Source organism: Pteropus alecto, unplaced genomic scaffold (assembly GCF_000325575.1).
Source record: "Pteropus alecto unplaced genomic scaffold, ASM32557v1 scaffold106, whole genome shotgun sequence".
NCBI lineage: Eukaryota > Metazoa > Chordata > Mammalia > Chiroptera > Pteropodidae > Pteropus > Pteropus alecto.
This window is the reverse complement of record NW_006442103.1, coordinates 17,811,348-17,825,893: the sequence shown is the minus strand read 5'-3', so window position 1 is coordinate 17,825,893 and position 14,546 is coordinate 17,811,348. Positions and strand designations below refer to the sequence as shown.

At 49.5% G+C, this 14,546-nt stretch overlaps 1 protein-coding gene across 1 annotated transcript; it reads right to left on the bottom strand.

Annotated features, from left to right (window-relative positions):
* Positions 1–7,875: 7,875 nt before the first annotated feature.
* On the bottom strand, positions 7,876–13,772 carry GJA8 (gap junction protein alpha 8). Its single transcript, XM_006919699.1, has 2 exons — positions 13,737–13,772; positions 7,876–9,218 (listed from the first exon to the last, which is right to left on the bottom strand). Exon 2 carries the CDS (start codon positions 9,205–9,207, stop codon positions 7,885–7,887), a length of 1,323 nt encoding a protein of 440 aa, XP_006919761.1. The 5' UTR covers positions 9,208–9,218; positions 13,737–13,772; the 3' UTR covers positions 7,876–7,884.
* Positions 13,773–14,546: the final 774 nt, after the last annotated feature.

The window sequence follows — 14,546 nt, the reverse complement described above, 5'->3', positions numbered from 1 at the left end:
GTTACACACCCACATCCAGGCACATATACTTTTTCGTTTTCCCCAAAATGGATACAATGAGCATAATATAATGTTTGGCTGTGTACTGTTTTACTTAGACATGCATCATGAGCATTTTCTTATGACGAAGATTTTACATTTTCATTGACTCAATAATATCCATCGTATGATTATGCCATGATTTATTTCAGCAGTCTGCTTTTTTATTTGTTGTTTGTTATAATAAAATAATATCGTGGTGAAGAATTCGGTCCATCCGCAGATCTAACCAGTGTAGCCAATGAGAAAGGAAGAGAAACGCAGCTGGAAAACTTAGATGAATTAGAAAAACTGCAGTTTTCGGGAAAGCTGGGTGTTAGAGAAAAACAGAAGCTAGAGAAAAAGAAAAAAAAGAAACAAACGAAAGACAGAATTCTGTCCTGGCCAACGGAGTCATGTCCATATATTATCCTTGGCCGAGGGCTTTCTTCATGGTGGAAATAATACAGCGATCTGGAACTCACGTTATAGTTACCGTTGATTGTTCAAATCCTACCTACTTCCTAAAGAATTTGGAGCAGATTACAACACATACCACATGTATGAGTCAATCATTAAAAAAGAAGAAGAAGAAGAAGAAAGGAGCCAAAATTGATGGCTTTACCTCAAATCTTGCCCCTAGAAAGTTTATTTTCTCCACAGTAGTTGGGGTAGTCTGAGAGAAAGTGACCAAGAAAACATGGTGGAAGTCACAGTATGTGACTTCTAGGGTTAGGTCATAAAAGACACCGAAGCTTCTGCCTTGATCTCTGGGATCACTTGCTCTGGGAGAAACCAACCAGCAGCTGGTGAGGACCCTCAGGCAGACCCATGGAGAGAAAGTGACTTGCCAGCGCTGTGTGAGTGAGTGGGTGGACCCTACACCCCAGGCAAACCTCTGGAACTGCAGGCCCTGTCACTACCTCACTGTGACCTCGTGAGGGACCTCAAGCTGCTCCAGAATTCCTGCAGATACTGTGAGAGATAAATGCATGCTTAGTATTATTTTGGGCCAGTTAGTTTCAGAGTGATTTCTCACATAGCAATAGGTAACTAATAACACAAATCATCACAGGTGACATTTTTACTAATTATTGGTGTGGCATATCCTGGGGCTCTAGCCTTTAATTTTCATTTCTTTAGCATTGACTGTTCAACTATTAAGACAAAGCCACAAATTTTAGGGTTTTGCTATAATCCCCTCTAAACTCTGTAAAGAGATAAAATAATGCTAGATCCTATAACGGATAAATCTTGGGACCACAGAGGATCAATACAATACACTTTAATTATTATTTTTTTATTTCCTATAAAGTTTACATCCCAGTCAGTGGGAATCGACAGGCGTGGGGCCTTCTGCTCTACAGTCATTCAAAGACTCCGACTGCCATCTTTGGCCCGTGGCTCCAAGGCTGCTCTGGTTGATGACTTCCAGCAATTCATATGATAATCTCTTTTCCTTCCTTGATTCATAAACAAAGCAACCTGCTTGTCTTCAAGCCCGGAAATCCTGGGACCAACAGGGAACCTCTTCTTCAGATATATTCTTAGGAGTATGTGCCTGCTCTGGTGCTGCCCAGTGCTTGGCCAATTATCTCCTTCTTGCCTTGGGAGGTGTTCCGGCACTCGTTAACCAAATATTACCATATTCCAGGCACTGTGCAAAATACCAAATATTCAGAGATATATACAGGATGAAATCCCTATCCTAAATTTGCTCGTAGGCAGATGGAAGAAAAGCAAGAAATGAAACAATTTGCTAGAAGTGCTCAGAAGTACTGAGAAATCATGAAGGAGGGCACGACCAACTTTGGGAAGTCTGTGAAATTTCATAAGAAAGAAGACAACTGAGCTAAACCCTGAAGGGTGAGAAGGAGCCGATCATAGAAAAAAGGCTCATTTGAGTTAAAAACACCCGACCCTTGACCAGGGAATTCAAGTAAACATTGCTAAGAATCCCACCAAGGCTATATCTAATCGAGGAAGGGTATTTCCCCTATGTGATGTTATTATAGAAAAAAGGAGGAATAAAGTCTGGGCAGATGAAGACAGACATCCTCTCTAGGTGGGCTGACGTCAGTTATAAAGAATTGAGAAATTACTGGGTAAGCAATGAAGAGCCATTGAAGAATTTTAAGCAGAGAAGTAGGATGATAAATCCCGGGCAGAATCGTTTGGCTAATTTTATTTTAACATATCTATTTATTGTGATCTGTAATGACTTAACTTTAACTCTTTCTACAGTTCTCCATGACATGGAAGAGAACAAATCCTATTCTTTTGCCTCTTCCTATAAGGCCAAACAAGTATATGTGCTTTTTGATTTTCCCTGAGGTTTGTGTGAGAAGGAGAGAGATCAGATCTCAATCGATAAGGAAAGTTTTCATGTTCTTTCTGAATTACATACTCCTCTGCTCCACCCAGTGGTGTGCTGGAGCTGGCTTTTCCTGGCTTGTAAGCATCATTTGCTAAGTTTCTTGGAATTTCGTGAGCTAGTTTTACGTACAGCCGTTATTAACAATTAAATGACATAAACTTAATTAAAAATATGAGCTATAAAGGTAATAAATACTGAAAGCGCGTCCCTTCTTTATTTTATTATTATCCATGCTCTTGGAGTTATTTATGTCTATTGTACGGTGGGCATATTTTATAATGTCGCGTATGTCTCTTTCCATCTCTGTGTCGAGTGACCTTGTGTTGGTAGCTTCAAATTGGCGATGATGGGAGAATTTACACCAGGGAAATTGGCCAATGCAACAAAACCAGGGCTTTTCACCCTGGAGGGAGCTGGTTGTTAAATGTTTACCAGCAGACTACTGCCTCTCTCCCTGTACCCCAGCCCTCTCGTTCCCCAACTCCTTAATTCCAAAGGAAGAACAACCAGAAACCGGGGCAGTCAGTCTCTTCACAGATTAGCTTGGCTGACAGGTCGAAAGAAAACGCAAAGATGGTGAAAAGTCAAGTTAGTTTTATTTGTTTGGTAACAGTCTAACAGGTGACTATTAGCTCCGACACAAGGAGGTGGAAGGTTGGAGAAGTCAGGACACAGTCCCAGTAAAGCCCGTCCTTTTGCCAGAGATTTCCACGGGAAGTTTTCATGAATGCGCTCCTTAGCTGCGTGTCTACTGATCTTATTTCACAGATGGAAACGTTTGCAAAAAAAGGCGATGGAGCCATCTATTTTTCCCTCCAGGAAACTCTACGAATTCTTCCAGAATTCTCTTTGTCTGTCCTGGAGAACTCCCAGAGGGCAGTGGGGCTGGAGCCTACAGTAGAGCCCACTGCCACCTCGGTGACCACTGCCACCGCAGGGCACCCTCTTCTCTGGCTCAGGGAGCTGCGATGTCTCGGGTGGTCTGCCTTGTCTTTCATAAAAATCTTTCCTTCCTCTTATCTAACTGCTGATCCTAGAATTTTATTTCTTTTTTCTCCTTCCTTCCCAACTACATATCTGGTTATAATACAGTAATTACGAGAAGGGAACGTTTCCCTGACTACTTCTCTATCACTTCTAGGCACACACTTATTTTGTTTTACAGATTGTTTTTACACTCAGAGGAGTTTCCATCCAACCAGGCAAACTTTTTTCATCTAAACTTGGCTAACTCGGTGGTGTGATCGTTCGCACACAATCTGCCTAAAGGGCTAATTCAGGGTCAGGGGAAGGAGGGAGGAGGAGGTGGGGGAGCAGGGTGGGAGGTGCCGTGTGGGTGGTATGTTCATTCGTACCCTCCCCACCCCCCATGCCCCAGTCACCCTCACGAACTCGTGGAGAGCGGTCAGCACCAGCCTTGCCCCAGGCCTTCCGCAGGGTGCGGACTGAGAGTTTCTGCATGCAGTTCCTTCAGGACCCACGGACTCCCTTGAGCCAGGAGCCAGGGACTGTCTAAGCAGCTGGTCATCTCTGCACTAGAGCCCTGGGAAGCTGAGTATCTGCAGCTTCATTTTCAGCAATGAATTCTTACACGATTAAAGATGTTCTTTGTTTGTAGTATAATTCTTAGGAATTCCAGACTACAGAAATGTTGACGTTTTGTTCCTCTTAATTTACTTCTTTCACTTTACTGATTGGCTCACTTTTTATCAGCCTCATAGTTAACGATCTGAGTGTTTGAAAGTGGTGACTGTCAGTAGACATTTTACGATAAGGACTTCTGACCGATTGGATAAGGCCTGCCTTCTTTTGCTTTATTTTCAAATTACTGAGTTAAAAAAACAAAAAACACTTATTTCTTCTAGAATGCTCAGAGTGTTTCCTGGGTATCGATTCACTAAAGCTTGTTATTCTCAGTTAACTGAGGGGAAGTTATCATGTGGAAAAGGTAAGTGACCTCCTGGGGTCCCCAGAGTCAACAAGGGGCAGCCAACACTTCTGACTTAAACTTCATTGTTCTTTGTGGGAAAATCTGATCCCCGGGTCACACCCACATCCAGAAATATTTGTCTAATTCTCTGTTGGATGCTTCACATGTGTGGCAAGGGACGAAGTCATGTGGAGAAGCATACAGGCCATATTAGAACGCCCCAAGTGCTAGGCGTGGGAATTCCAGAGCCAGGCTTAAAACTTCCTAACTGAACTCGAAGGGACTCTATCCCTTCCGGTCACAGATCTCCTGACAGAGGTGTCGTCGTTGCTATCAAGCTATCAGCCCTTGTATTCCAGTGGGAGAGACACTTTCAGTATCCTACTGTCCAATGCTTCTTTTCATTGGTAGGTCCACATGCCCTAAGGGGTTCGTCTAACACGGGAGGGACCAGGAGCAGGATTTAAAGCTACACCTAAGGGAGCCGGAAGGATAATAATCCTGAGTCGGTCATAATTATTTGCCTCAAAACAGATACTGAGGGATCGGGCTGCACAGAGTAAGGGCCTCACAGACACTCAACCGCCCGTGAGTGGAATCTGGCAGCAGCTGTGTGGCGGCTTAGGATGGGGCACAGAAGGGACATTTTCCGGAGGACGAAAGCAATCGCCAATCTGTCTCTGGACATTTCTCAAGGTCAAAGAGCCCTAGGTTCCTACTAAACATATGAGGTCGAGATTCTGTTTTGAGTCTTTTCTGAGAAAACCGATCTCACCAGGTAACTGCAGGGCAGGTTGGGAGCGACAGGTGAAGAGCATCCACCTGCCCTTCCTCCGAGTCTCCCCGCTGTCTGAAGACCTCTCAGGGAGCGGCACCACTCAGCAGGCTCCAGGTGCGGCAGCCAACTCATTAATCCTCAGGAGGCCCCTGGAGGTAGGTCGGTGGCAAATGCCATCTCTAGTCTGTAGACAGAAAACTGAGGTACAGAGAGGTTAAGGGGTGACAATAACACAGCTACGACACGGCAGAAATGGAAACAAAACCAAATAAAACCCGGTTCCTCGATGCCTGTGTCTGTGTCTTTCAAAATAGGCTTCCTCGTTTGTTGAGACGATTAAGGGAAAATGGCCCCTTCTTTGGTGGCGGGGTCGGTAGGGACCCTGAAGCAGGACGCTGTGTCATGCGAGGAAATGCGCTCGCTCACACGCCCGCGGCCGAGCAGAGACAGGGAGACCAGCGACCTTCCCTGGCTCCACGACAGCCCCGGCGGACTCCACTTAGAACGGAAGGCAGTTTTCTTTCTCTCTTCTGTTTTGGATTAGGTCCTAGTCGAGACGGACACTTGATCCCGGGAAGGACCAAGCTATTCTCAGGCTCTGAGTTTGTATCTTCTTAGAATGGATGGATCTTCACCGACGAAGCAGTGGGAGCGAGGGCGCAGCCGTTGGCGTCGGTGATGGGCTGTCTGGCTCTCGGGCCTGAGGTCCCGTCCTTTTTGTCACCACACAGAAGGAGGTCTGTGTGCAATGGCGTTGGTTCAAATGGCAACCAGAAAGTCACATGTCTACAGGATAAATACACCACCGCCCCACACATTCCTTCGTTAAAGGCTGTCACTTTGGATTAACCCGGATAAAATATAGTTGAGGCTTTCTCTTTTAAAATGTCAAATTTCCCTGGAGTAACCAACCAACCGACCAACCAACCAACGATCAGACCTTTGAATCGGTTTAATTCGCAGACCACTCTGCTTCAGAAGGGGGCACCAAAGACCGAGAATACGTCGCAGAGAGGACTGGCTTTGGGGGAGGCTCTGCTCCGGAAACGGACACCTGGAATGAAAGGCAGGCGGAAATCTGAGAGCGGCACAGGACGTCTGCACACCTGGTGCTGGATGGAGGGAAGGCGGGACGAAGGCAGTTTTTCCGGGCACCTCCTCTGGGTCCCCTGAGGGTCTCCTGTCCAGATCTCTGCCATGTCACCTTGGTTTTTATCCCCCGCTGCCTTGGCCTTGGCAATGCAGTCCATGAAGCGTAACTGGGGTTTAGATGAACCGTCTTGGTGATCACTTTTGCCCTCTGCTCTTGGCTTTGATTGGCTTTGGGTAAAATCGCTCCCCGTGTGAATATGTACTTGGAGCTGAGGACTCTCCCTGACTGGACTCTGAGTTTGAGGAGTATTGGTTGTGGGGGCGAAGGGTGGGAGACCTCGGGGATCCCTCTTGCTCCCTTCAGCCTCTACGTCTCTCCCAGGGACGAAGCCTGGCCTGGGATTGGACTTTGGGATCCTGGCTGTTTGGACTCCCACTCCGGAAGCGGCTCCCCCGAGTGCCACTCAGGCGGCCCTTTCTGTACATGTCTAACGCCTGAGAGCTGACTCGACTCAAGGCAGGTCTGCGGGCAGGTATCCTCCGGCTCGAAGCTGGGCTCGCTCCCCGTTCTCAGCAAAAGGAGGAGTAGATTTTAGGCTGAGCACTGATTTTGGAAGAGGAGAGGAAAGAAAAGAGCTTCTTAGCTTCGGGGAAGTAAACTGTGACCAGGTCTCAAAGCCTTTTTAGTTTGCAGGGAGAGAGGGTCTGGGGTCTTGATTTCTTTCTCTGATGCTACCCAGGGCAGAATTCCCACCGATAGGAGGGATATAAATTGCATCAGAACCCAGGTGCCACAGTGACCTAAAAGAGAAGACAGTGAGAACTCTGGGCATCTCCCAGACTGATGATTTAAACCAAACGCTCCAAATGGTGAGATGGGGTCGGAAGCCACAGAAACAAGTTGAAACCACGAATGACCAATTCCAGAGGAAAGGTGGGCTCGCTGGTGTAAGGTGACCGTGCGAGTTGGTGCCCACAGGTTCAAGTTGGCTTGCACACTTTTTGGCGCACGTGGCCTATTTAAGATTCAGTTGGCAGCACTAAAAATGTTGGAGATTTCACTTCGAAGTTTGGGCTTCTGGCTTCTCCTGAGCAATCGGATGGCCAGGTAACACCGCCAGGTACCACCACCTGGAACGGGGCGGTGGCCGCCCTCTGCTCTCTAACTTCCAGAGCCCCACTCCCCAGGGCATTAGAACAGGCCCGCTTTACCCACCGAACTCACTTGCCCGCATCCCGTAGGCATCTGCATTTGAGACCCCTGACATTTGGTCACGTGGTGTCTGTCAGGGAAGGGCCCGCGTGACAAAGCCTGGCTGAGTTAAGGAGCTTGAGACAAGACTGGTATAGAGCTATGGGGCAATCGCAACTCCGATCAGAAGGATGTCTTTGGAGAAATGGGGATGAAAGCAGAGTCCCGGGGGGCGCTGGGGTAGGGGATCAGGGTGGGCATGGGAGACTGGGAACTCTGATGGGACAGTGGCTTTGTCTCGGTAGCGCTTGTATACGGGAGAGACAATTTCCTGGTTGCACAGCATGCATTGTCCCATGGCACGCCTGTCCAACCAGGGGTGTGTGTGTGTGTGTGTGGGGAGTGGGGTGGGGACAGCAGACTCAAATCACGGCGGTGTCTTTTGCTTTCACGCTGCCCGGTGTTAGCTGGGCGATTTTTCTTCCTGCGGCGTCGCTTCATACGGTGAGGTCATCTGACCTGGCCCTGCTGCTGGCTTTGCTCAGCCTGCTCAGGGGTCTGGTGTCGTCCCCCGTCAGCTCCGGACACAGGGAAGGCGCCTTCTCGGCCGGCAGTCCTTGCTTTGACGCCTTCTCGGCCGGCAGCTCTTCCTTCTCGCCCTCCTTCCCGGCTCCGGGGGTCTCCACTCTGTCCCCCTCCAGCTCGTCGTTGGTCTCCTGCCCTTCGGTGCTCACTCTGTCCGCCTCCTGCCTTTTCTCCGCCACCTCGGCTTCGGCTCCCTCCTCCGCAGGCGGCTCCTCCGCCTCCACCTCCTGTGCTCCCACCTGAGCGTAGGAGGGCAGCGTCTCTTGGTAAGCCCGGGACAGGTCCCCAAGGGGCCCCGTGCCCATCTTCTCCTCGAACTGCCCGAAAGGCTTGGCGGACAGTGGGCTGGTCTCCACCATGCCCACCTCGGTCAGGGGGAAGTAGTGCGACACGATTTTCTCTTCTTCCAGCAGCTGGTAGCCCTTGGCCTTCTGGATGGAGGACACGGCGATGGAGTGCAGGGACTTCTCGGGAATCTCCCCCAGCGGCTGCTCCACCTGCCTCTTGAAGGCAGAGCGGATCCTCTTCAGGCCCAGGTGGCTCATCTCCAGAATGTTGAGGAAGAGGGACACGGAGGCCACGGACAGCATGAACAGGATGAAGATGGTCTTCTCCGTGGGCCGTGACACGAAGCAGTCCACCACGTTGGGGCAGGGCCAGCGGCTGCAGCGGTACAGGGGCAGGATCCGGAACCCGTACAAGAAGTAGTGGCCCACGACGAAGCCCACCTCGAAGAGGGTCTTGAAGACGATGTGGCAGATGTAGGTCCTCAGCAAGGTCCCCTCCAGCCGGAACTTCTTGGTGCCCTTGCTGCTGCTGCTGCTCTTCTTGATGCTGCCCTGGTCGGCGGGCAGCGGCCCCCGCTCGCCACTGTCGCCCGCCGCCTGCTGGCACAGCTCCTCCGCCTCGCGCTCCTTGCGCTTCTCCTCCATGCGCACGTGGTGCACGGCGTGGCCCACGTACACGAGCGACGGCGTGGACACGAAGATGATCTGCAGCACCCACAGGCGGATGTGGGAGATGGGGAAGGCCTCGTCGTAGCACACGTTCTCGCAGCCCGGCTGCTGGGTGTTGCACACGAAGTCGGACTGCTCGTCGCCCCACACGAACTCCGCCGCCGTGCCCAGGATGAGGATGCGGAAGATGAAGAGCACGGTGAGCCAGACGCGGCCGATGACCGTGGAGTGCTCGTTCACCTCCTCCAAGATGTTGCCCAGGAAGCTCCAGTCGCCCATCGCTCACCCACCTGGAGGAGGGGACAGGGCAAAAGCTGAGCGGCCACGACCCGACCCTGGGCCCGGCCGTGTTGCCTAACTCTCGGGGGTCCCCTCTGCTTCCCGAGTCCACCTGTCAACGGCATCTGCTGGGGGCTCCCTCTGCGCAGACGAGGACTAGGGGACAAAAGGAATCCGCTTCCGTTAGCGTCCTCATCCGTGGAGGGCGTTCGGATGGCAATTTCTGTTCTCATTCACTTCATAAGCGGCCTAATAGGGTGAATGAGGCAATATGTGTATAATTCCCCGAACTTCACCCAGATTCATTATGAACCATAAATAGAAACCCTTGGTTACATGGAATTAAATCAAGACTACAGCAGAACTAAGTAAGGTTCATGAGGCATAATGCTGAAAAATACCCTAGATCATGACATTTGTTTCCTCCCTCAAAAAAAAAAAATAAAAAATAAAAAATTCTCGTATCTATGAAATTGTCTGTAACCATCTTACTTTTGACTGTGCTGAGGTTATATAATGATCATAGGTTTGAAGAGAAGTGGAAGGAAACGGAGATCTATTAAATATCTATTTTGTGACAGACCTTTGTCATTATTTCGTTTAATCTGATCCTGCTGGACTTCACGGGGTATGGCCCACACCTGTTTCGTTTCCAGCTGTGGACTCAATGCCTGTCACAGAGCCCAGCACGTAATGAGACTTCAATAAGTTTTTGTTAACTAAGTTGAGGCTCAGAGAGGTTAGATGAATCTTTTATGATCAGACAGCTACATAGTAGCAGTTCCGTCTGCCTGATCCCCAGGCTCAGTCTGTTCTGTGACACCCCGGAGATTCACTGCCTGTGATCACTACACAGTTCTCTGACTCTTGTATTCTTAATTTATGTTTTCTCTTTTCTGGGTTGAGATGTGGAAACCTTTCTTAATAGCTTTACAAATTGAGAGCAGTATCTTAAAATTATAATTACTACTCTTTTAAACCTAAGGAATGGAGACAGTGCTTTGGGAAGGAATTGTGTTATACAGTGAGGATGGCTCGCTAGGACACTTTCAGTGTCCTGCGGAATGAAAGGTTTTCGGACCTGTAAGATGCCGTTATTTTAACAGAGGTAAAAATCGGTCCGTAGAAAACAACGAAAACCGGTAAACATGATAGTGCACGATGCCTCAGCAACGGCAGCGACTAACGGAGAGGAGGTTGAACTGACGGGGGTGACGTGTGCTCACTGGGTCATTTATCCCGTGTGAACCTGTCGTGCGAGCTGGTGACCTGTGAAGGACTGTGATCAAAGCTTCCACCTCAGCCTGGGACAGATGTTCCTCCAGCTTGAACAGCTCTAGAGTGGTGGCGTTTGCTCATCACTGACCTTCGGAGAGGTGCTGCTCTGGGCTTCCTCCAGCCGTGCCCCCACCCTACGGGATCAGAAGCCCACGGGGCCAAAGGAATATGCCCACGGCTTTTAACGACAGTGATATTCGTTAAACACTTGAATGGGCGATGAAAAGTGGCGTCTCAAATGAGGTGTGATTTTCGGCTTTAGGATGGGATAGACAAATGGCATCTTAAAGCCTCCATCCAACCTGTGGTTTGGAGCCCGGCCAGACAGGACTTGGTGGCCGACACTGATTGCAGGCATGAGCAATGCCCAGACTGTGCTCCCAGGGTACACATAACAGCCATCTGCTTCTCGTCGGAGAGCAGATGGTGATGCTCCTCTTGGAGCCCCAGAAACTCCCAATTAGGCGGGGTGTCCGACAGCAGCTTCTTCCTCCTGGGAAGATGAGAGCAGCTGTGGCATCCCCAGTCATGACTCCAGCATTGGGGAGAGTTCCGTGTAGCAACAGGGAACAGAGAGGGACTGTCCCCCACTCAGAACGAGCCGTGCAGAATCCCGGTTGTGTGTATAACTATTCCTCTGCCTCGAACACCGCTCAAAGTTCAGCGAAGTCTAGAGCTTGCCCTGTAAAGAGCGGCAGCCATTCTGGAAAAAGGTGGAGAACATCGCAGTCAGGCAAGCAGCCCAAACATAAATGCTATTGGTGGCAGAGTCGGGAAAATGCAAACTTCTTATCAAATAGTTTAATCTAACATTCATGTTAAAACAATTTATGTAATTCACTCCTGTAATATCAAGTCTGGCTTTAATGTACTCTAAATCTAATGACTTATAACTCCGCTGATATGTCAACCTGAAGACCTTACTTGTACCCCATTAGCCTTTCTGGACTTTCGTGGGTGTTTCACTGATGCGTCTGCATGACTGTGTGCAGCGAGCATGTGCTCTCGGCACTGTACGTCTACCAGTCATAGTTTTCCCCCTTTAGGATCAAAAGCTCTGGGAGGGCAAGGACCGTTTCGTCTTCATCTTTTGTGAACAATCACGACACAGAACAAAGACCGCCACAGAGTTGGAGCCCCGCGGACAGCTGTGGACGGGACCGATAACCATCGTTTGGAATCCGAAAGTCTCAGTCCCTGGGGTCATGGAATGCTGGTATCACTTAGTCTAGGGAACTCGAGTTTCCACAGCAGGTAGCCGTGGGGAGATTGAAAACCAGCGAAGAAATGGCAATGATCAGAAAAGAACAGTGAATGGATCCCAAACTTGCCGTTTTGAGACACTGTTTTATATAAGATCAAATATATAAACTGGAAGGCCGATGACTCTTGACACGTGAGTGTCAGGACATGTGTTTATGACACACCGAGACCCTCCTGACCACGCGATTAGTAATTTCCAAGTTCAAAGCAAACAGGGCTGTCTCTTCCACACCCCATCCTGCAATGCCAGGATTGTTTGAGGGTTTTGTTTTTTTTTAATGTCCAGTTACAAAGTTTCTTAAAACAATGGAAGGCGAGAAACTGTAACTTAGGACAAAATCTTTCCATTTTCATGCCATCGAAACAGGTCGACGGCGCGGCTAGGGAGAGAAGCCTTACAGGTCCTGGGGGAAGTGCCTGATGCCTAACCACAGACTTCACACTGGAAGGAAGTCAGATGGGAGCACGTCTGAGCTCGGGGAAACCCACACTGGAGGAAGGACATTTCCCCTCTCTCCTTCCAAGAAGCAATTCTGTTTACTTTCGCTTGTGAAAATTCAGAGAACAGATCTATCACGGAGGGAAACTAAACTGACGGGGTTTTCCCGCAGAGCGTCCGCCAGGACACCCCACCGGAGGCCTCCGGTTTCAGGTAAGGATTAAAATAACACCTTAGGTTGGGGGAGCCCTTATCTGTTTATAAATTATACACGTTCCCATATCTTATTTCCGTTCCCGTGACATCCCGTGAACTAGGGCTGTGGTTCTCAGACCTGCCTTTCGCAGACGACAATAACGGTGAACTAGGACGACTGCCACAGGGCCGCCAACTCCTTATTTTGCCGAGCAGGGACATGAGAACAAGACACGTATTAAGTCACTAACTGCGACTGTGGTCTGTTTTCAACATCGTTGTATAAAAAGGGGAATTGAAATACAAAACTAGAAAGGACATAATTTCAGAATGAAAGACGGGCCTTTAAATCAAGCACATGTAACTCGGTGAAAATTTTACGATGTTGTTTACTACATTATTGTCATACTTTTTGTCACCGACTGCTGAAAAATTGCATTTGGACCAAAACTGACAGGTCCACAGAGGGATGTTAGAGAACCGTTTGTTACCAGCTCCCATTACCAGATAGGGAGATAGACCAGGAGGTTAAGCCTGTCTCCCGAGATGGCTCGGCTAGTGAGGGCAGGGCCCGGACTGCGCCCTGGCTGTCCCGCGACAAGCCTGGGGCTATTTCCTGTGGCAAAGCCTTCTCCTGGCTTTAAAGAGACAGAACATCACACACACACCCATGTTAACAAGTTCCCCACAGGATTAGACGGCCTCTTAGGGCCCCGGTTTGTGGGGGGCCGGTAAATGTGCCTCCTCCATTCACGTTTCTGGAACAGCCACATTACCCAGCAGCTCCCATGGAGAGACAACAGAACGTACCCCCAGGATCCCCCAGAGTTTTACGGTCCTTAGCCAGACCTTTCTCCGTGCTCCACGAAACGCTCCAACATCAAAAAGGCGAAGCATGAAGCCTCCCCTACACCCGCAGCACTCGATAGCCATTACTACTGTTCCCAGTGCGGAATGTGAGTGCAAAAGTACCGAACTCTCATAAACAGCGAATACTTAGTTTACACCCTCTGGAATCCTGGAGGCATGTTAGCTCACTCTGAAAAGTGAAGAGACCTCAAAAAGTCAAGTTGTAGTTAGAATTGGGACATCTCTATGGTTCCCTACCCACCCCATAAATATGTCTTTTCCTTCCACACCTCTGCCAACCCTTCGGCCAAGTCCAGGAGGGTTTTCAGAATTGAACTCTGAGCCCAGCCGTCCCAACCCGAGACCTAGCGTTAGTGACAGTATTTGTCCTCATGGAGAAGCCCGGAAGTGGCCCAAAGATGAGGCTGGGAAAGAAGCAGGGGTGGGGGTGAGGGAGTGGGGAGATGGGAAGGCCCCAAACTGATAGCACCCGAGGAAAACTTGCCAACAAGAGTAGGGTCCCCCGGAGAAATACGTGCTCGCTCCCTCTCCTGGCGCTCAGCAGCAAAATGGCAACTGTGGGCTCTTTCCTTTGGCACCTAAAAGCCCACCTCCCAATTCTCTACCCCGCCCCTACTGTGCTGCACGACTGAGCAGATATGACCGGATTGGCCCTGATGGGTAGGTTTTACTGTCCAGCAATATTTTAAGCTCCCGGCCAGACAGCTTTTATGAAGGGAGGGATGTTGGGAAAACAATGGGAGAGAGAGAATGAGAGAGCTGTGTCGGGCACCGAGGGGAGGCAGGTGGGGGAAGGCTTAGATGGGGCTTGTGCAGCCTCCAAAAGTTTCTTTTAGCAGCAGAAAGGGGCCCCAACAGCAGGAAACCTCCAGCTCCTCTCCAGGGGCACGAGTCCAGGGAGATTCTCGCAGCGTATCATCATCAGCTTAGAGAACCTTACGGATGTAGGGACAGTACGAGGTCATCTGTGCGCATCCCTCTGCCCCGAGTCGGCGGGGTGGAACGAAAGAAAAAAGAAAGAAAAAAGAAAAAGAAACTTTGAGCAGGGGATGGTCTCCCTCTTTGAAAAGGAGCCTTAATCCTCCAAAGAATTCTGGCGTCATTTGTCAAGGTAATAACATTTCCCACCTCGTTTCACTCATCATTGCAAATAGTTTTCAGACGCCCGCAAAATCAAGGAGCCGATGTCGTGGTAGCTACCAGTTTTAGACTTTAGCACCCCCATCTGTGAAATGGGGGTGTGGCGTTTTGGCTGACCAAGAGGCTCTCGGGTGAAACCAGTGTGGCTTCGTGA